General features: G+C 40.5%; 1 protein-coding gene and 1 long non-coding RNA gene across 3 annotated transcripts in view; one reads left to right on the top strand and one right to left on the bottom strand.

Annotated features, from left to right (window-relative positions):
- Positions 1-21216, top strand: part of NOX3 (NADPH oxidase 3) — a 60260-nt gene that overhangs the window by 7478 nt on the left and 31566 nt on the right. For both annotated transcript variants that reach the window (XM_041746717.1, XM_041746716.1), the window contains exons 5-9: positions 3435-3580; positions 6114-6295; positions 9636-9765; positions 14695-14787; positions 16593-16846. In XM_041746717.1, coding sequence (XP_041602651.1) covers positions 3435-3580; positions 6114-6295; positions 9636-9765; positions 14695-14787; positions 16593-16846 — 805 coding nt within the window. The remainder of the gene's footprint in view (positions 1-3434; positions 3581-6113; positions 6296-9635; positions 9766-14694; positions 14788-16592; positions 16847-21216) is intronic.
- Positions 1413-20766, bottom strand: LOC121485862. The gene is made up of 3 exons (XR_005986381.1): positions 20608-20766; positions 13727-13777; positions 1413-1608 (listed from the first exon to the last, which is right to left on the bottom strand). It is a non-coding gene; the product is annotated as an uncharacterized LOC121485862 (long non-coding RNA).

The raw sequence follows: 21216 nt of genomic DNA, 5'->3' as shown, positions 1-21216 counted from the left end.
GAAATAAATCTTTAAAAATAATTTAGTGTGTAAAGGAAAAATAGAATATACCATGTCTGAAAAATGCAAAATCAGTATGTCTCTGGGTATCTACCAAGTCCCAGCAGCTGTGGAGTTGGTGGGTGGGATACCTTTAGTTCTGAGCCAAGATCACAGTAAAATTAGGGTCGGGCCTCAGAGGAAATCAAACGTTTAGATAAACCAAATGGGCACAAGTAGTTTTCCCTCTGAGAATTCCTGAGATAAATAAAATAAGATATTCTACTTTTTAACTTCTACCTGTAAGAAAGGAAACAAAATGGAGACCGTTGGAGCAAAGGAACATTTCAGACGTGACTTTTAATGTACGTGAAAAAAAGCTGGAGAGAGTAGTTTTCAGTACGTTCCCTCAGGAGCTACCTCTTAAACAGCATCTTGGGTTTTCCTATACTACTTCATTAAATCTCCTCAGCTCTGTTATGGGAGACCTGGCAATAAGAATAAATAAAGAGTTCGATATCTTTGCTCATTCAATAAATGTACTTAAATCTAGTTTAACAGTGTCAAATTCTCATGTGGAAATCAATCTAATAGAAAATAGATTGTGATCAACAACTCCTTACACAGGAGGAGAAAGCCATAGAATGCAGAATACAAAAGACATGGAATCTATCCTTTATTTCCTTTCTGGCTGTCACATGTGGATTATGGAACTGTAAGTGTTGTCACTTAATTTGGCTTGAAGCTCAGTATCTCTGTAAAATGGGGACAGCTCTACTCTGTCTGGAGTGTTTTAGTCCATGGAGACTTGAGGACAACCAGAGGCAGAGGGGTAAGGGTAAAGGGGTGGGGAGCACAGGGAGAGTGGCCAGCCACCTGCAACAGAGACTCCAAAGGTTGCAATTAGTCTCAGGAGCTATTTGACTCTAAAGACGCTCAGGGAACCATTCAAAGAGTTTTAACTAAGCCCACAGTAGAAATTGGTTTCCAGTAAAGTATAACAATTATTAATCAGTGAAAAGAAGCAATATAACTTAAAGGTCAAACATAGGGCTCGGTATTCAGGCAAACAGGGTTTTATCTCACCTTTGCCTTTGGTGAACAATAAGTGCCATAACTTTTTGAATACTGGTCTGTCAAATGGCAATAAAACTAATACCTGAGAATTAAATGAGATAATACACCCAAAGTATTCATAACGGTATTTGGAGGTTAGTAAATTTTGGATATATTAGCAATGAGAAATATGATGTTTTAAAAAATACTTTAAGATAATTATCAGAAATTAGAAATTAGGAATAGTGCTGAACATATTTGTGTCCAGTTTAGCAGATAGTTTCCATTTTATATTTAACATATTGGGAGTGATGGCTACTAGACAAAACTTTTCTAGCTTTGTTAACACTGAGACTAAACAAGGCAACCCCTTCATAGACACGGCCACATTTATTGACAAATGAAACATAAGGAAGAAATACAATGTCTTTTTGGTACTACCGGTACCATACCCATAAGTACCATACCCTTAAGAAGGCAGTCAACACCATGGACTCAGAAATACCATCGTACTTTGCCTTCTTAGGTGAGCTTCAACCAACAGCATATTGGAATTGATTTCTAACTTGAAGGCTGCAAGAAAATATGCAAAAAAAAAATGAATTAGCAGGGAAAACACTACTCCAACAATGTTGCATCTACAGACAACCTCCTGACCCTTTGTCCTTTTCTGGAAGCTCATTGTCACTCAGCAAATTCTTATGAAGCACATACTGGTGGTAAGCAACGTGCCAAGTGTTGAGGTTACAAGATGAAAAAGTCTTGAGGCATCAGAGTCCATTGGGCAACTTAGATGCAAATAAGTATTCATTAACAATAATGTCTGGGAAATGTTACAATCAAATATTTGCTGTATCATTGGCAACATTGGTGCCTGTGGAACTGGAAGATACTTGATAGAAAACAACTTTTGAGTTGGGTCTTAGAGCATGAAAACAACTTTGCAGGGCAGAAAAGGGAATGGCTCTGATCAAAGAAACTTGGGACAGAGAGTAAAACTAAATAGCAGATGGTATTGCTAAATAAATCTATTAGGACAAGAGGACCAAAATGCCACCAACATTCTCAGAAGTTTCTGCTGCTACTTTTTCTTTCAATCCCCACACCTCAACCCACAATGTACAACCATAGAAGTTTCCAGAATTTGCCTACAATGCATAGAGACTGCATAATAGTAGTAGTCATTGCTGCTTTTCATGGTGGAAGGGAAAAAAAGATAATCAAATGGGAAGTTATCTACACCCTGGGTCATAAATTCTCATTTCACACTTGAATCTGATCCCAGTGGCCGGTATCAACAGGTTACCCAATAAGGCTTTCATTTGCAGGAAAAGCACCAGGAGGAGGTCCTTGTCTAGATGTTGTGACTATTAGCTTCCCCACAGATTTTACAAGACAGGAGAGAGTGGCATTGGGCACAGGCTCTTCAGGCTAAATGATGCTGTGTTCCTGAGCTTGTTCTCATCATTTAGAATTTAGACATCATCAGTTCTCAGAATGAGAAAGCTGAGTTTTCTTCTTAAGAATATACAGAGAGAGGGATGCCTGAGTGGCTGAGTGGTTGAGCATCTGCCTTTGGCTCAGAGCGTGATCCTGGAGTCCCGAGATTGAGTCCCACATCAGGCTCCCTGAAGGGAGTCTGCTTCTCCCTCTGCCTATGTCTCTGCCTCTCTCTCTCTCTCTCTCATGAATAAATAAATAAAATCATTTTAAAAAAGAATATACAGAGAGGATTAGTTCTATAAATACTAGCTTATTTTGATGCTCTAGGAATAATATGTGCAAAGATATTGTGTATATGTGTATGTGTACAGGTAAATATACATATACTCTGAAATATATAAAGGAAGAATAGAAAGTATAATGGCTGAAAGAGAACAAAAACTCTTCCCTGGTATCTATCACCTACTTCAAATGCACATATGCCCATGTATTCTAGAATACTGCTTTGTGATTTCTATAATAATGCTCTGTGATTTCTTGGAAAACATATTACATAAATATATAAAATATGGAATCTATATACATGCATGTAAAACAGAACATGTTCTACATATAATATGGAATTATATATTGGAACATATATAAAATTATGTTGTGATATCCTAATACCTATTCCACTTGCAGAATGAACATATATTGATAATTAAATCATGAGGAATTGAGATTTACTCTATTTCTTCATATAATTAAAGTGAATGTGGTGAATCACAGAGTACCTTTAGAACTATTCAATCCACTCCATCCAAGACGCTGTGAAAGATGCACAAATAAATCACTCTTTCGAGATCACAAAAACCAGAACAGAGAAACTTAACCATAGAGGCATTGAGTTTTTGAGTAGCCACAAAGGAAGAAATCCGTATAGCGCGTGTCTGATGTCATCTCCTCAACCGTAGCCATCCACATCGTGGCACATTTGTGCAACCTGCAACGTTACCACTGGAGCCAGTCAGCTGAAGTACAGGGCCTTCCGGCTACACTTTCCAAACTTGGCAATGCCCCAAATGAGAGCTACCTCAACCCCATCCGGACCTTCCACACAGTGAGTCCTTCCTTGTATGCTACCTAGTTTCTCATCTGAAAAACCCTTCATTTTCCGATCACTTTATCAGGAACACTGTGTTTCAAAAGCTATTAATAAAAGAGCTGGAGAGAAGTTTCTGCCAAATGTTAATATCAATTTCACCATTTTTTTAAAAAGCTATTTTTTCATAAATGTTGCTAAGAGGTTATGAACAAGAAGAAAAACTGATGCCACTTTATCCATTTAAATCAAAACATAATAAATAAACCTAAACAGGAAATGCAGTAACCTGTTAAAACCTTAATATTTTAAATTTTAAAACAGCTCATGATTAGATATTTTTTCCTTGATGCTAGAATCAAAGAATGTGAAGTGCCATCTAAATCCAGGGATTATAAATTGGATGTCTTCATTTTCAATTTGCAAATTGCTTTTGGATCTCTTCTCCTGTGTCATATTTTGGCACACATGTGCCTGGCTGGTTTGCCAAATCTGATACTGGGCAAAGTAGCTAATTTAATAATCAGACCTGCATGGCTAGTGACATCATTAACACTAATTACCTGTGTGCACAGAGTGACAGCACATGTGGGAAACAAAAACAAAATTAGAAATGTAGCTCCAGAAATCCACCTGTAGAGATTAAGACTTTGCTCTCCCTTTATCTACCTCCTACCCCTCTTTCCCTGGTTAATCAAAATATTGGATCATGTACTGACCTATTAGACTAGGCATCCAGTATGTTGAATAGGCTAAAAAATTGGTATTGTTCATGAAGAACCCAAAGACAATGCACTCCAGCAATTGAAATGTCTCTGTTAACCTCGGAGCCACCTCTTTCGTGACCGTTTTGCCCGTGTAGCCTTATTTGAAGAAGCAAAATTCAAAGTCTCTTTTGGGGAAATTCTTCCTTGGCATGTCCCTAATTTATCCTAAGATGACTTCCAATATCTGACCATTGATCAAATAGAGCTACATTTTCTTAGCGGACAACAATCAGAAGCACAAGTTTCAAAGTTATAAATCAAAAACACAGATGCCCTAAGCCTGTGGGAAGGCCTTTGGGGTCACTCATTTGAGCCGCAATATTTATTTTGGCACTTGCTGGGGTTAACTCTTTTTTTTCCCCACTAGGCTCTGGAAAGCTAATTGTTATAGACAGCCGAGAATAAGCCTCAATGTTTTGAAAAGACCATACAGTGAACAGTATTTATTATAAGTACTTTTAAAGCAATTTAACAAGATAATTAAGTTATTCCCAATATAGTTATCTCAAAATTTTAAAAGCAATATACTATGTAAGTGCTAATTAAGTTCAAGAAACCCTCTACTTTGGGGTATTTGGAGAAAGATCAATAATACAAATTGGTACATTCGGAGAAAATATCTGTAACACAAAGTGTACGTTATAGAGTATTTCTAAAGAGATGTAATGGGATTATTTTAGAGGATACGTGGCAACTCACACTAGTCTATAAAAATATGTTGCAAGAAAGGGGAAGTGGGGATTTGCTTTAATAAGCAAAGAAGGATGATTTGAAATTAGCACATCCTATGATATAAACGGATTTCTAAAATGCCTGAGTACACTTGAAAAAAAAAATCTTTTAAACGTTTTAGACATACCCCTCCCAATTTTATTTCAACTATTTGCTCTATGAAGAAAAAAAAATAAACAAGAAGTCCCTATTCAAATTACCTTGAGATCTCAAAGCAGCCCAAATTAATGAGATTTTACTGACAAAAGATACAGTGTGAGTTTATTGAGCTCACGGTCGTCTCAACGATAGTAACACAACGTATGAATACTAATGACTTGGCAAGAGTATGGAAAACTCACAGTAAATACAAAGTGCTTTGTGATTCATATTCTAAAAGGCTATTTAACCATCCCTTGCACTCATGGGTCAGAAATTCTGCCTTTTGGCAGTGTCTACCAGATAAGAATAGCTGTATCTTTATTGATCACCTAGGATTTACAAAGCCATACTCCAAGCCTCCTGAGGTGGCATGAAAGAAATGCAAGTCATGGTCCTTCCAATTAAAAAGCAAGAGCAAGGAATAACTACCAGGGGAACAGAATGTGCAGCTGCTTTATTAGGAATGCCTCAGAGGAATCTCTCTAAAAAAAGTGTTTATTAATGTTAAAATGCAATTAAGCATGGAAATCCACATTTTTATTTTAAAGAGTCAAAATTTGAGACTAGGATTTATTTTGCAGTATTTTATCTTAAGATGCATTTTCATATATTGCCTTAATTTCAATTCAGCATAATAACTTTGACAGAAAGGTTGATTTGCACAGATGGAAAACATGTAAGTGATTCAATGGCATTTGATGAAATTGGAGCAAAGCAAATGTCTGCCATCAAATGGGACAAAGGAAAGGACAAGGAAGCTCCCTTCTTGAGTCATACAGGGACCCTTTTTGAAACTAATATGTTCCTGATTAGAACATTTTGAATTACTCCCTGCTTGGACTCTCAAGTATTGATCCTAAAATGGAAAAACATAACTAAGACATTAATGTCATGATGCTTGTTTCTTTTAGAACACCATTACTGAATTACTAACAACAATTGCGGGTGTTACTGGCCTGATCATCTCTCTGGCTTTAGTCTTGATCATGACCTCTTCCACCGAGTCCATCAGACAGGTCTCATATGAGTTGTTCTGGTACACACACCATGTGTTTATCATCTTCTTTATTGGTCTGGCTATCCATGGGGCCGGGTAAGTCCATACTGTGCTCAGAGGGTAAGATTTTATGTCTGTGAACCTCAAAATCATCTTAGAAAGCCCTTTGGGTAGAGGAACATGACTGGCAGGGACTAAAAAATACATAGAGTGTATGGAAAAGAACATTCACTGGGGCAAACATCTTTTTTTTAGTAACCAAAAATAAGCAACATAGATGGTGAAGTAGTATCTTTATTTTTCTTGCTAACTCTGTTGGGGAATCTTGACGTGTTTATAAGATGCAGAAATGTTAATGAATGCTGGAAAACAATAGATCTGTGTTTCATTCATAACATATTTCCACAATCCAAATTACATGGGATTAGTCAGGATATATATTTCGGACACCCAGATGTCATTTCTGCTTAACCAAACCACCCACTGGGCTTCCCAGTGTGGAGGAGGGAAGAGTGTGCCAGATGGAGCCAAACCTGGGCTCTGCCACTAGTCATCATGGTGGTCACGTGCAAGACCTTTAAATTCTCTGGACCTCAGTTTCCCTGTCTGACTTCTAGAATTCCTTCTTGCCCGAACATCCCATACAATGCCATTAGGGCATTCAATACCTGTCTGAAACTATTAATCTCTACATCAGAAAGATAGAGAAGTCCCTGAACTATAGCACCCTCAAATACAAGGTTTTCAGTTCTTTAAATAGTCTCACAATGACTCTGGACCAACTAACCCATTGATATCTATTCACTACTCTGCCCCACATTAACTATTCCATAAACTGATGCCTTGTTTTTCCATTTCACAATTTTCAGAGCATTATTGTGTGCATGATCCAGTGGACCCCAACAATAGTCCTGTCTAATAAAGATGGTGATGTTATCCCTGTTTCATAAGGGGGAAGCAGGTTCGGGAGGGTTAAGTGATTCACTCAAGGTCCCAGGACAGATAAGTGCCAGAGTCAGACGTAGGGCGCCAGTCTTCAGACAACCCAACCTTTTCTGGAACAGCTCTCTCCTGGCTCACAGGAGACATTCCTCCACACCTGCAGGAATCTGGCACAGGATGTTGCCAAGACCCTGCCTGGCTCTCCAGAAGTTCTTCCTCCACTTTCTGCAGCAGCAGATCCCCTCTCCTGCACCTTTAGCTCCCATTGCAGCTCCCATTGCAGCTCCTATTGCAGCTACTGAGCCTGGGGGAGAGGAGCTCTCTTCTGTCTTCACTGGGAAGAGCATGGCCACAGAGACTGCAGGGCCTTGCCTGGCATACAGGGTAGGGTGACTGTGGGGCTCACCCAGGGCCCTGTGGCAGCTCTACATGATTCGCCTCCTCTCTCCTCTTCCCCACACTAACTGCTCCTCCAGCTCAGCCCTCCACTTCTTGAAGGGGGTCACTTTTGCTGCTGCCACTGCCCAAGCCTAAGAGCACCCCACCACCCTCCAGCTTGTCTGACACACAGATAATTGTAGAAGGGAGCAATGTTTCCTGCCCCCCAGGGGCATATTTTACCCCAAAAAACTGCCAATCTTTCTGTTTATCCTTAAAATCCTAGTCAGTCAATGCTGATATTTGTGCTGCTGCCTGGCTAATGGCTTTCTAGTCTCTAAAAGATCAGCGGTTAGCTCTCCTGATGCTTGATCCCTCATCCTGACTCTGTATTTCAGGGAGTAGGATGGATGGTCCCAAAGTGCTCCACCCCCAAGACTGTCAGTCCTCCCTTTCTCTGTGGATTCTTCTCCTGCTACAGGGATACTAACCCCTGTAGCACTTTTAAGAGGCTCTTCATCATCCATATGGGTCTGGAACTCCTCGTCAGAAAAATCATGCATGGACCCCTCTCCCCCAAGTCCCCTCCCCCGCCCCATCCTGCATCCACACAAGAGGATTTCAATGGTCCAGTGTTGCATTGGAGATATTTTTTAATATCCAATAACATTTCATAAGATGAAATATTTTAGTCATTTTAACTTAGTTGAAAGGCTTATTTTGGGATAAGGGCTTCATTTAATCTTCTCAGCTTGAAGTATTCTACAGCTACTGTTTACAGCAAAAAGTAATTTGCAAATTCTATACAAAATGCCAAGTAAAGTAGGATTATTGGAATGTGTTAAAGCCCACTAATCTTTCTATTATGGGATAGCATAGATGAAGACATAATTTTTTTTTAATTTTTAAAAAGATACTGCCTTTGTGAAATGTCCTGAAGTTCCGATAATATGGAGAATGTTACCTAGAGCTTGAGAACTAAGGTGTTAAAAGTTATAGAATCTTTTCCTCTGGTTCCTATTTATTATTCACCCTTCCCATTTCTGGGCATCAATCGCTCAAGGGAGATTCACAGATAGCTATGCTCTTCGAACTCAGAGGGATGTTTTGGATGACTTCCACAAAACAGACTGGGACAAAGGCCGCAGTGTCAGCTCTCCAGGTGGAGGTTTGGAGTCCCCAGGGGCACAGGTGCTCCCTCCCCCAGTGCCCAACGATGGGGACTGCTATTCTGCAGGCTACACAGGACGTGAGCACGTGTGATGCTAATGTCTCTCAGTCTGTGAGTACCATGTTCCTCAAAAATAAGCCAATGTGTTTTATTCATAAACATCTAGGAATCGAACAACTCCCAGATTACATGACCTCATTCTTATGCTTTGTAGCCCAGTGCAACAATGGGTAAACCAAGGAACTTATACCAGAGCGACCTATCAAAGGTCAATCAGTATTGCACTCGTGGCAAATATAACATAGCAGGATTACAGGACTCTTGATCCAGTGCTCCATTCATGAAGGCAGACTTCCTTTTCACCCTCAGATTCATCAATGTGGTCCTGAGGATGCACTTCACACTGACCTATTTTGACCCTGTCAAACATTAGGCCTGCTAGTGGTCACTGAGGGGGAGGGGGGAAATATATCATTATTCCGGGCACTTCTTCTGACTTCTTCACTTGAAAACTTCTAGGTGCTCAGAAACAAACCAATAAGGGTAGAAGTTAAATAAATCTGCCAAAGACCCAAATAGTACAAAGTTAGCCAATTAGCCCGAATCAGCAATCAGGACGAGATGTAACCTAATTAAATTCAACAGTCTACAAAAGGATGTGTTCAAACAATTTCCCTTCATTATGAATTCTCTAATATAGACACTTTCAATTTAACACAGGATACCGCAGAGGGGCACTTCTTTTCTGGGATCTTCAAAGTTACTTGAAGCTTCTCAAATTCCTATTTTTAAAGACGCTGAGAGAAATGAATGACAGCCTGAGTTTCAAGACAGTTGAAGTGTTACTCCAGAGCCCAGTGTAGAATATATATCTGTGGTATCACAAGACTGCACAAAATCAATTTTAAATTTTTAGGTTCTGTTTTGTTTTGTTTTAATGGCAAGTCGGATTGTTCGAGGCCAAACTCCTGAGAGTCAGCTGCTGCACAACGTCACTTTCTGTAGAGACCACCATGCTCAATGGCAGAAGATGGCCCAGTGCCCCATGCCTCAATTTTCTGGCAAGGAGCCTTCGGTAAGACTGAACCCAAGAGCTTTGTAAAAATAACTGTCTCCATCTTTAAAAAAAAAAAAAAAACCTAGAGTTTTATGTGCTTGAGAAAGGAACAACCCATGTCACCACTAGACAAAGCCTACTCTTTATTAAGTGTGCTAATGGAGAAATCTAGTTATGGATCATTTTAAAAGAGGTTTACTGCCAAAAAGCATTCTGTCCATTTTGAAATGTGCTCTTCCATTCATGGTTAAATGTGGATGTCTGTCATGGTGGAATGCACAGCACTGCAAGCACTGACCATGTCTCTGGCTTGCCACCCTCTCTTTGCTCAGCAAGCTCTGCTCCCTCTCCCCCTGCAGAACTGCCTTCTCCATTCTGGGAATTAATAGCACCACCTCTCCAACAAACGTTAAGCAATAACCAAATGAGAAGCTTGCCCTCTTTATTGAGCTTGCCTTCTTGCATTCTACAACTTTGGGGATCAAAAAAAGTGGGGTAGTAAATGCATTTACTTCCTATCCTAATTAAGCTCTCATGACTGCAATAATGACATTAGACAAAAAGAGACCTAATTCATTAGAGTAGATGATAATGTCCACAAAATCTCAAAAATAAGATTTCCCGGGCATGTTGTCATCATTACAGTTTGTGGTATAGGTAAGTAGAAATAATGACCTTATTTGGTCTCCTCGGGTTTCTTCGAACAATGCAAACCCTGGAGCAGCTGGGTGATGCACGAAAGCAAATAAATGAAGCCAGCAGATCAAAACTAGAAGGAAACAGTGTCATTAAAATATGTGTCATTAAAAATGGGATAATAGTATGTAAATGCTGGGGATTCGGGAAATGAAGTCATCAACTTATGAAGACTGTAGTGATGGACTTTTTCTAAAATCCTCGAATATATTACATCAAGCACTGGATTTTAAAAGTGAAAACTGCCAGGAGGAATGTTTAAAACTGAGAGAACTGGAATAGATGTGCCCATTAGACTGTGGTTCTTTTAATGGTCAGTATAGATTGTCTCTGCCTTAAACTCAACTATCGGTAGCCACGACCCAGCCTGCATATTAATGAGGAACACGGATGCCTCTCTAAAATCTTCAGCTACAGCGTCTCCATAAAAAAAAAAAAAAAAAAAAAAAAAAATCAATACTCTCCCACACCTCATGAATACAGACCAGAGCCTGCTCCAGCAGTGTATGCTGACATTAATTATTATTAAAAGGGGGGAACTTACCCATCTCTCTGTTAACTCTCCCCTGCTACACCTCCTTGCACACCCAAACTCATGTTGTCACTCTTTCTCATTATTTTTAATGGATCCTGATTCAAAGCATGTGTGGGCTGTGCAATTACTGCTTGGCTGAATGTACAATATTCTCTCTGATGTCTTATAGACACTGAATCCAGAAGGCATCCCAAGGACAAGGAAGGGCTCCTGCGCTTCACTGCACCACATCTACCCGTCGTTTCCTCTTTGCCTCTCCTAACTGCCTTTTCATAGTACTTTCATCAATAGAACATTTATCAATTCACCTTCAGTGATGCACTACCGCCCATATTAGGATAGAGAACGCTTTGTACATCACCGTGTAGACAAGGAACTGATCAAGGGAACCAATTATACCCTCAGTCCCCTTCTGTCTCAGACTCACAGACACATACAAAGCTCCAGAGGCTAGAGCTGCTGTTCTCAAAAGAAATCTAGTCTTCCTTAGCCAAAGAAACACCTATTTCACTTAGATACAACATCAACAAGTGACAATAATAATAATAATAATAAAGCTAACACTTTGTAAATTATTAGGGCATGATGTCAACAGTACAAGAGGGAGTTTTAACTGAGGTAGAGTCAGTGAAGCAAACTTTTTTTAAACGGCTGGTACGTGCTTGGGGTTGCACTAGACACAAGATGCAGAGACATGGTTCCTTCCCCTGGAAATCTTACTGTCTAGAAAAAGAGGCCATTTATAAACACACACATAAAAATAAAATCAGAACCAGCATGTCCTTATTTTGTGATGGGAATGAAAAACCAGGAGTGAAAATGGAAGAAACAAGTTTCATTATTGCAGCTTTTAAATCAATGTAACTTTATTTCTCTCATAAAATATTCACTGTACCATGGCTTTTTGAGTATTTTTGTAGAAGAAAAAATAAAGTAAAGAAGCCATAGTGTATCTTAGCATTAGAGAAATGTAGACACTAAATACCCCTGCTCCTTTACTTAATAGATGGAGGACTTGTGGCCCAAATTTTAGTTTCTTCCCTGTGGTCATCAAGGGCATTCCCAGGAAAGTCACATCAAGAACCCAGAGCTTCGACTCTGTGGCCATGAGCTTTCATCTCTACTCTCTTCAACATTCATTCTGAAACTCTGGCCTCCTCCCAGCCCTCACTTTGCCTGCTGTCTGCTGTTCTTTATGAGAACATACCCCTAACATTATATTTACCTCCATGAATAAAGCTAAAATATTTAAGAGGCTGAAAGAAACCCAACTAATATTTTTCTCCAACTCTCACATTTTACAAAACAGAAAATCTGAACAAAAAAGGCCCAAGATTTGCTGCAAGGCATTGGTGGAGGGATGGTAACCCCCAGACCAGAAGCCAGGTCTTCTGAGATTCAGTTCAGGTTCTACCTCACACATGGCTTCCTGTGCTCTGGGACATGGCCTCCTGTCTTTACTTACTCTTGTCCATCCTGGTCATTGCTTCAGAACAACATAATGTTCACCTCTGGCCACCCTTATCCCTCACTCCCTAACCTCTAGAGGCTCCAGGAATATCACAGTATAACTAAACTGGGCTTTCTCTTCCTGGCCATTTTATACACTAGCAATAGAGCCAAGGATTAATAGCTTGCATTCTCCTTCCTGACTAACCGTACAAGGAAAAATAATCCATTCTATTTTATCAACATGGAAGAATCAGAGACCATGACTGATTTGACACCACCAAAATGAAGTGTGTGATGTCTAAAACTTTCTAAAATGGGCATGGAAGATTATTTGTAAAAGTACATGGAGACTATGTGACTGTTTTTCCAAATATCGCTCTAAGCTTACATAGAAAGAATTGCATTCTTGCTCTCATTTCTGTAAATATCCAAACCAATTCTCAAAACACTTTGTGGTTCATTCAAGCATAAGAGACCAAAGGATTCATTCCCATGGTCCAACCCCATCCTTCATGCCTACCCCCTCCTATCTTCTCCCTTACTCCACTCATCATACTGCCTCACCCGCAGCATAGGTGGACTTTCTTCTCGCTGCGATTCTGAACATGAGGCAGAAGAGTAAGGGGGTCAAATTGTTTTGTGTTTCCTGCATAAATCGAGCCTTTATCATGTACGCAAGAGGCTCCCAGGGAAAGAGCAAGGAGGATTGGCGTAGGTGAGAAGAGGTGCCATGCAAACAGATCCAGCAGTAAACAAAAGAGAAATAAACAAGAAAGATTACAGTAGTAGAAATAACACTGAAGGGCTTGTGACCTGTCAACAGAACACAAAACAAGATAATGGGTAAGAGAGTAATGAGCAACAAAGATGGTGAGTCAGACAAAAAGGGTTTAGTGAACATGAGTTCATAAGAGCGAGACATCCTTCCAGCTCCTCAGGTAGTGTGCTAGCAGGAAGGTCACAGTGCATTTGGAATCCCAAGCAGAGAATTTAGGGAAATTGCAAAAGGCTTGAGTTCCAGTCATGGCTCCCCAGGACAGAATTATGTCTCCCTACACAACTTTACTCATTCCCACGAAGCCAGGTTTTTATCTTCTTTAAAGGAAGAATTAAATGAGACTTCAAAGAACCCTTAACATCCTAAACTTCAATGAATGACCCATTCTGTAATGTTTTGTAAAACAAGGGTCAGTACTAATGTCAGCATTGGACAGAAAAAAACACAATTACATGGTAAGCGCACCAGCCAGGCGGTCAGACTCCTCTGGGGTCATGTTCTTCTGGTGTTCTACTTACCTTTGTGACGTGGACAATCTGTTTGATCTCGCTGACCCTCAGTTTCCTCTTCTGTAAAACAAAGAGAATACCAACCATGTGCCTTGTAGGGCTGTTTGGTATCAGATCTAGTATAAGTCTTCATTTTAAGTTCCCATTCCTTCCCTCCCAGGTTAAGAGGACACCCTATGTTTGTTCACAGCCACTGGTACAAGACTACCCTGCTGGTAAACTGATCATCAGTAATAGAGATTATTCTCATAAAAGGTTAACATAGGATGGGATTTATTAAGAATGGAAACCTTCATTGTCACAATTGTCCAGAAGATGATTTTGGTCTGATTCTGTAAACCTATGTTTAGAGTTCTGAGACACTACCTTTATGTTTTATTCTTGACGACATTGGATATGCATGCATGTGTGAGTGTGTGTGTATGTGGGTGTGGGTGTGGGTGCTTCTTCAGGCAGCCCCCCAAGTTGTGACGCATTGTTTGCCCAAAAAATTACTGCCCAAAATGTTTTTATTTAATTCTCCTAATTCTCTCTCTTTATTTAAATTTAAATCCTCTCTAATTTATTTAATTCTCTCTGTTTTGGCTCAAGAATGTAGCTCTGTAAGCCTTTGACTTTGGCTGAGTTGGGAACATTTATGACCCTATTGTATGTAACGTAAACATCAATCTGCTTTCCTATTTCTTTGCAAATTCAATTATTTCTAATTACATAAAGGCATCATTGATCAAGTAAGCATAAAAACCAATACAGAAGAGTTTAATCTCTTAAATAAGCTTGTAGACTTCAAGGAATAATTGAGTGTTATAGTATTTAATACAAGGAGGTATCTTTATTGTTGATAACTGGCCCAAAGTTAAAGGAAAATGTCTGAATCCCATCATGTTATGTATTGATTTGGTTGAAATTGAAAATATTTGGATTCTATTTTCATTTCCTTTTCCTCTCTCTCTCTCTCTCTCTGCTGCTCTCTGCAGGCTTGGAAATGGGTTTTAGGCCCTGTGGTCTTATATGCGTGTGAAAGAATAATTAGGTTTTGGCGGTTTCAACAAGAAGTTGTCATTACCAAGGTATGCATGTAGCTTTATGTCTGAATAAAAGCCTGAGTGTAGATGAAAATTTTTTATTAGCCCAAGTTTTTAATTTGCCATTTTTATTGCAGAACTGTCTGTAATTTAAAGGCCCATCTTCTGTTCTAATAATTGCTTATATCCCGAGCGTCTTTTAGTGTGACTAATTTTACTGAAGACAGGGATCAGGGCTCCAGACTGGTACACAGAATTCTGATAAAGGTTATGGTGCAGCCCAGGAATCATCTGTTTTTCTCTTTATTTTGGTTTCTCACTGGGATGCTGGGGGGGGGGGGGGGTGGGCATGGTGACTGAGTATGCTTGATGCTGCTCTTGGTAACTTCTAGCACAATCACTTCCTTCAGCACATAAAGACAGGGATTTTGCAAATGAATAAATAATAGACACGCATTTTCAAGGGCACATACTCCCACTTGGGGCTACTGAGCAGAAGCCAGGGAAAGGTCAACCTCAAGTTCAGAGATCGAGGGAGAGCTCGAGGGGAGGGACTACATGGAGCCCCTCCTAGTGAATGAGGGCTCTGGGGAGTGTTTTCCAAACTTGCAGCCCTCCTCACAGCTCTCTAATTTTACTGCATGCCAGAGGAAGATGTGAGTAGCTAGACCAGGAAAACAGGTCCAGGAAACGGAAAAATACCAAATACCCTGCCCCTGGTGTTTTAAATGTCCAAGAAATGCTCCGCTAACCACATCTATACTGCTAATATATTATTAACAGAATACTCTATCTCCTTAACTGTCCTCATGAAAGCAGATGCATAGAAATTGCTTCATATTTCTGTTTTAAGCTATTTCCGTGTTGCTGCTTTTAAGTTAAGCACCAAAGGATATCAGGCTATGTCAAAAGCCAGACAGTAAAACTTCTGGAAATACACTAGAGCTGTTACTAGGGAGACCATTTAACAGCAGAATCTGAACAAATATCAGTAGGGAGATGGGAAACAGAACTAATGATTAAAACGCTGTAAGATTCTCTCCTGAATGGAAAAATACTGTCACAGGATCTAGGTATTTGCTTTTGCTCTCTTCCACCTCCTGCCACGAAAGAAGACACATGGGCCTAGAAAGATTTTTTTTTCAGGAAACTAGATGGAAATCGTAGAAGGGAAATTAGTTCTTCCCTTTGGATAAGCAGCACGTGGCAAGGCGCTTAAAAAAAGCCAGGAGTCTTTGCCTGCTACTTCCCTACATCTAAAAGTTAGAGCCTGAGCAGGACAGTGCATGAGACCTGACTAAAACGAAACAAAACGAAACATTTCACAGTGAATTTGAAGATTGTTTTCCACTTAGAATGAAAAAATAACAGGGCTAATCAACCAGAGATTGAGAAAAGACACAGATCGTTGAAAACGGTAACGCACTTGGGCCCACATTTTTAAACCACAGAGAGAGTTCAGTGAGTATTTTAAGAACCCTAAGCATCATTAAGTGCAATGTCTGATAGGCTAGCTCCTATTCTCTTGGTCCTGGTTAACTGTGCTAGCAAGAGCTTGGCCATTTGACGCATTAAGTCACATGTCAGACACCACATGGCACCTGGGTGCAGCTACCCCAATTTCAGATGGCACTCTGAAGGAGATAAACTTCATGCTTGCTGGAGTTGCCAGGCCAGATATAAAAGGGATGGCAGAGATCCTTGGAAGGTCATAGCAAATAGCATATCATATGCAAATTATTTTTTTAAAAAGCTGATTTTAAAATTTAAAAACCTTCGATGGAACCAAAGCCATCGTCTTCTTCCTTAACCTGAGAAAAAAGACAGACGACTCTCTTGCTCTGATGTAGGTGGTGAGCCATCCGTCTGGAGTTCTAGAACTTCACATGAAAAAGAGGAACTTTAAAATGGCACCGGGGCAATACGTCCTGGTACAATGCCCATCCATATCGTGGCTGGAATGGCACCCCTTCACCCTCACCTCCGCCCCTCAGGAAGACTTCTTCAGTTTGCACATCCGGGTAGCCGGAGACTGGACAGAAGCTTTATGGAAGGCCTTTGGTGCAGAGGGACAAGCCCTGAAGGAACCCTGGAGCCTGCCAAGGTTGGAGTCCATTTCTTTTTTACAGAGAAGCTAGAATAGTATAACGAATAAGGCATTTTAGGGCATCAACATGCCTACCAAATCCAGCAATATCTTTATTCTAGATGGCAAGTTTTAATCCATTTTTTTTAATTTAAGGACCTAAATTTAAGGATTAAAAGTCTAATTTAGTAGATTTCCAGTAGAAGCAAGTACATTTCTTGGAAACACACACACACACACACACACACACACACAAATGTTCAACAAAGGCAGGCAGTGATCCAGGAGGAAGGAGCATTTTGCTTTCTCAGCTCCAAAACAACACTTGGCTAATTATATGCAGCCTGCGATGAGTAAGACAGCCCTGTGAACTTTTTGCTGTTGCAGTCTGAGGTCTTTATATTTGTCATTTTGGTTTTCCTAAGGACGATGCGTTACAGTCAGAGTGAGGCTGGCAGGCCCCATCCACTGGAGAAAGAGCTAAACGATTACAGATTGAAGCTCAGAGGATGACAAAATGACCTCATGGTCCAGAAAGTTGTGCCATTCAATCAGTCAGTGCTGCCTGTGTGTGTGCAACAAGTATTCTTAACCTCCACCGTATGCCAGGAATACAGAGATGGCAAAACACTGCCTCCACTCTCTAGAACTTCGAAAGGCCAAACAGAATCAGCATCAACCTACACGCAGATACAATTTTGCTGCAAGGTCCATGTGTAGAGAGTTGTTCTGGGAAGGAGGGAGGAGCACCTGTGACATCTGTATTCGATTCCTAGAGTTGTGGTCACAAAGGAACACGGACTGGGTGGCCTGTAACAGCAGAAATGTCTTTTCTCACAGTTCTGGAGACTCCCGGGGCTGAATCTAAACCACAGCAGGGCCATGCTCCATGTGAAACCTTAAGGGGAGAATCTTGCCCTGACTCTTCCTCACTTCCGGGGATTTGCCAGCAATCTGGGACATTCCTTGGCTTGCACTTGCTGAGCAGTCCAGTTACTGTCTTTGTCATCACATGGTATTCTCGCCTCTTGCATCTGTGTCTCTGTGGCCTCTTCTTATAAATCCTGGTCATATTGGGTTAAGAGCCCACCTGCCTCCTGTTTGACCACATCTTAACTTGATTAATTACACCCACAACAACTCTATTTCCAAATAAGGTCACACTCTAAGCTACTGGGGTTAGGACTTCAACATAGCAACTGGGGGACACAACTCAATCCACAACAACATTCTGTTCAGACAAGCCTGGGCACAGGACAGATGTCCCAGTGTAAATTGCCGCTCTTTGGCTCCCTTTAGCAATGGCTTTAAACAATGGCTTATAGTTGTTTCCCCCCTCTTACAACAGGATTACCCAATAAGCAGGCCAGACCCATGTTTAAGGCCCCAGGAAAATACACACAAAAAGTGCTGAGGAAAGTATTTTGAAAGAATTTGACATTTCAAAGAAAGCATCAAGAGATTCCTTTTTCTGCTATCCTTGGAAGGTGTCAGGAACCACCATGCAGCAGCCGTTGCTATAAGAAATTGGTGGTAAACACTTTCAGGACATGCTGAGAATGGGACTTCTTGAGGGCAGGGCATTGCCCGTCCTCCTATTTATGTCCAGTGCCTAGAACGGTATCTGTCACGTATTACATACGGAATAAATATCTAATAAATAAATTAATGAATACCTGGACCCAGTATGGGTGCTTTAGCTCATTTTTTAAAAATTTTATTTATTTATTCATGAGAGACACAGAAAGAAAGGTAGAGACATAGGCAGAGAGAGAAGCAGGGTCCTGCATGGAGCCCGATGCAGGACTCAATCCCAGAACTCTGGGATCACGACCTGAGCCAAAGGCAAATATTCAACCACTGAGCCACCCAGGTGCCCATAACTCATTTATTTTAACAAATATTTACAGGTAGCAAACTAGGCATGAGAATAAATGTAAGGCACAGAATCTAATCAGCTTATTGTCCCTCTTTCCTCCCTCCTGTAGGACACTGAACTGTAACTTTGTAGCCCTGGGCTTGGTTGTGTTCAGTGGCTAGGAAGAGTCACATGCCTTCATTTCAAACACTGGAACTAAAAAGTAGAGTGATAACAAACCAAATGTAAGTGTCATGTGTTCAGATCAGGCCCCAAGTCAGATGACAACCCCTGACTACTACTCCACTTAAGACTTTCTCTTTTTAGTCATGGAAAGGAAGCACTGTAACAGAATTCTAAGATTCAGAATGCAGTGCAAATGCTTAAAATCAGGAATAAAATTAGACACATACACATCACTGTGCTCCTTCTGGCATGGCCAAGATCAATACTTTCATCCCGTTGCTAGCCTGGTCTCTACTCTTAGTGTATACAGTTATCTGGTCTACCAACCAACCTTGCCTTTCACAAACCAGCTAGCATTTCAGTCAATACCCCCATGAGAACTTGGTACATGTTTCTCAGTAGTCAATATGCTTTCTATCTTTGGGGTGCCTTCAGCTCACAACCTGACATGATACACCCTCTCCCCTACCTTCAGGACTTCCTGGGCTCCCCTGCCTCACCTCCTACTCCCTCCTTGAATTCAGCCCTTCTTCCAGCCTCCTTGTCTTTCTCCTACAGCAAGAACTCTCCCAAGCACCTTTACCAGTGCTGTTCCCTCCACAGGGAACACTCTTTCCCAGATCTCTGCTAGGCTGCTCCCTTACCTCTTCCAGGTTTTTGCTCAATTGTCTCCTAGGGAGGTCTTTCCTTTCTGCCTCATTTGAAACAATGACCCTCACCCGACTCTCAGTAATCCCTTTGCCCCGTGTTCTACTTTATTTTTCCACATAGTACTTATCATCACCATACCTACCTACCTACCTGTTCCTTTATCTGTTTACCATGTATCCTCCCACTCTAGAATGGAATTTCCATAAGAAAAGGGACATTATCCATGTGGTTCATTTTGTTGCCTTTAGTGTCTAGAATAGGCTTAGTTGGTAATAAATATCAAATGAATAAAAATGAGTTGTTGGAAATAGTGCAGTTTCCCTTCATTTGTTAAATTCATTTGACCTCTGCCTCTGTACATGTGTAGGCATATGTATTAACAGTAAAACAAAAAAAAACCCTACAATTTGTTCAAGACTTCAATATATGAAGAATCAGAATTTTATTGGACTTCCTTGGATCATTTTGTCTCTTAACGTTTTGATTTTGAATTAAATCAAACACATGGGAGCAAACATAATTTTCCACTGTTTTGTACCCAGAAAGGATTCAAACCAGCCCCAGGAAAAAGTGGCACCTGGGTGGCTCAATCAGTTAAGCACCCAACTCTTGATTTCAGCTCACGTCATGATCTCAGCGTCATGGGATCAAGCCCCATGTGGGCCTTCACACTCAGCAGGGAATCTGCTTGAGGATTCCCTCTCTCCCTCTTCTTCTGCCCCCCTCCCTCAAATGAATAAATCTAAAAAATATTTTTTAACAAAAAAATAAAAGATTTTGCTTTGTGAGGTAAAATTGAGGAATTTCTCAGAGCTGATGCTAGAGTTTTCAGTGATTTAACCTGCTGCCCAGAGCTAAGGACACCAACATCCAACAGCCTGGATTTAAAGCTCAGTTTTGAGTGTGATCTTAGAGAATGTATGTAACCCTATGGCTCAGTTTCCTCACCTATAAAATAAAGATGATAATAATAGTATGTAAGACTGTTTAGGATTCAAGGTGACGGTCCTTATCAAGCCCTCCACATATTGCATAGTAAAAAAGGTTAGTTACTATTATAAGCAAACTAAGAAAGGTCACCTACTGCAGAGATGTCAGTGAAAGTGATGATCGACAGGAAGACCATGTAGGCGAGCAAAGGCAGTGGGTTCAGACAGTCCAGGTTGGAGGTCGATGAGGTAGATGGGTGTGACTCTAAGCAAAAAGGAACGCCACAGTGTGAATGCTGGAAGGGTTAATCATTCTCTAAGCTGCATCATTAAACTCTGTGTCCAAATCAAAGAGGAAGTGAACTAGAGAGTTCACTAGATAAACTAGATTAACAAGAATTTGTGCAAAGGAAGCCAATTTTTGAGAGAGTTCACTAGATAAACTAGATAAACAAGAATTTGTGCAAAGGAAGCCAATTCAGGATTGCGAGAGGTCTTGAGAAATGGAGACATTTTTGTCCAAGGAAGAACAATCAGGGTGTCATGATAGCTGCAATCAACCACTTAAAGGCCTGAGACGAGAAAGGGAAGAGACCCGGTATGTGCTTCTCAGGAAGGCAAGTGGAGTGAGTTGTCAGAAGACAGATTTCAGTGAGACATGAGAAAAACTATCTCCTGCTTTGAACTGTCCCTACACAGAACAAGGTGCACTGCAATTTAACATCAGAACAGGTTGAGGAAAGAGGATTACTATATTAGCAGGG

Source organism: Vulpes lagopus, chromosome 2, assembly GCF_018345385.1.
Source record: "Vulpes lagopus strain Blue_001 chromosome 2, ASM1834538v1, whole genome shotgun sequence".
NCBI lineage: Eukaryota > Metazoa > Chordata > Mammalia > Carnivora > Canidae > Vulpes > Vulpes lagopus.
The sequence above is the reverse complement of the archived record's forward strand: the minus strand, read 5'-3'. Positions and strand labels throughout refer to the sequence as shown.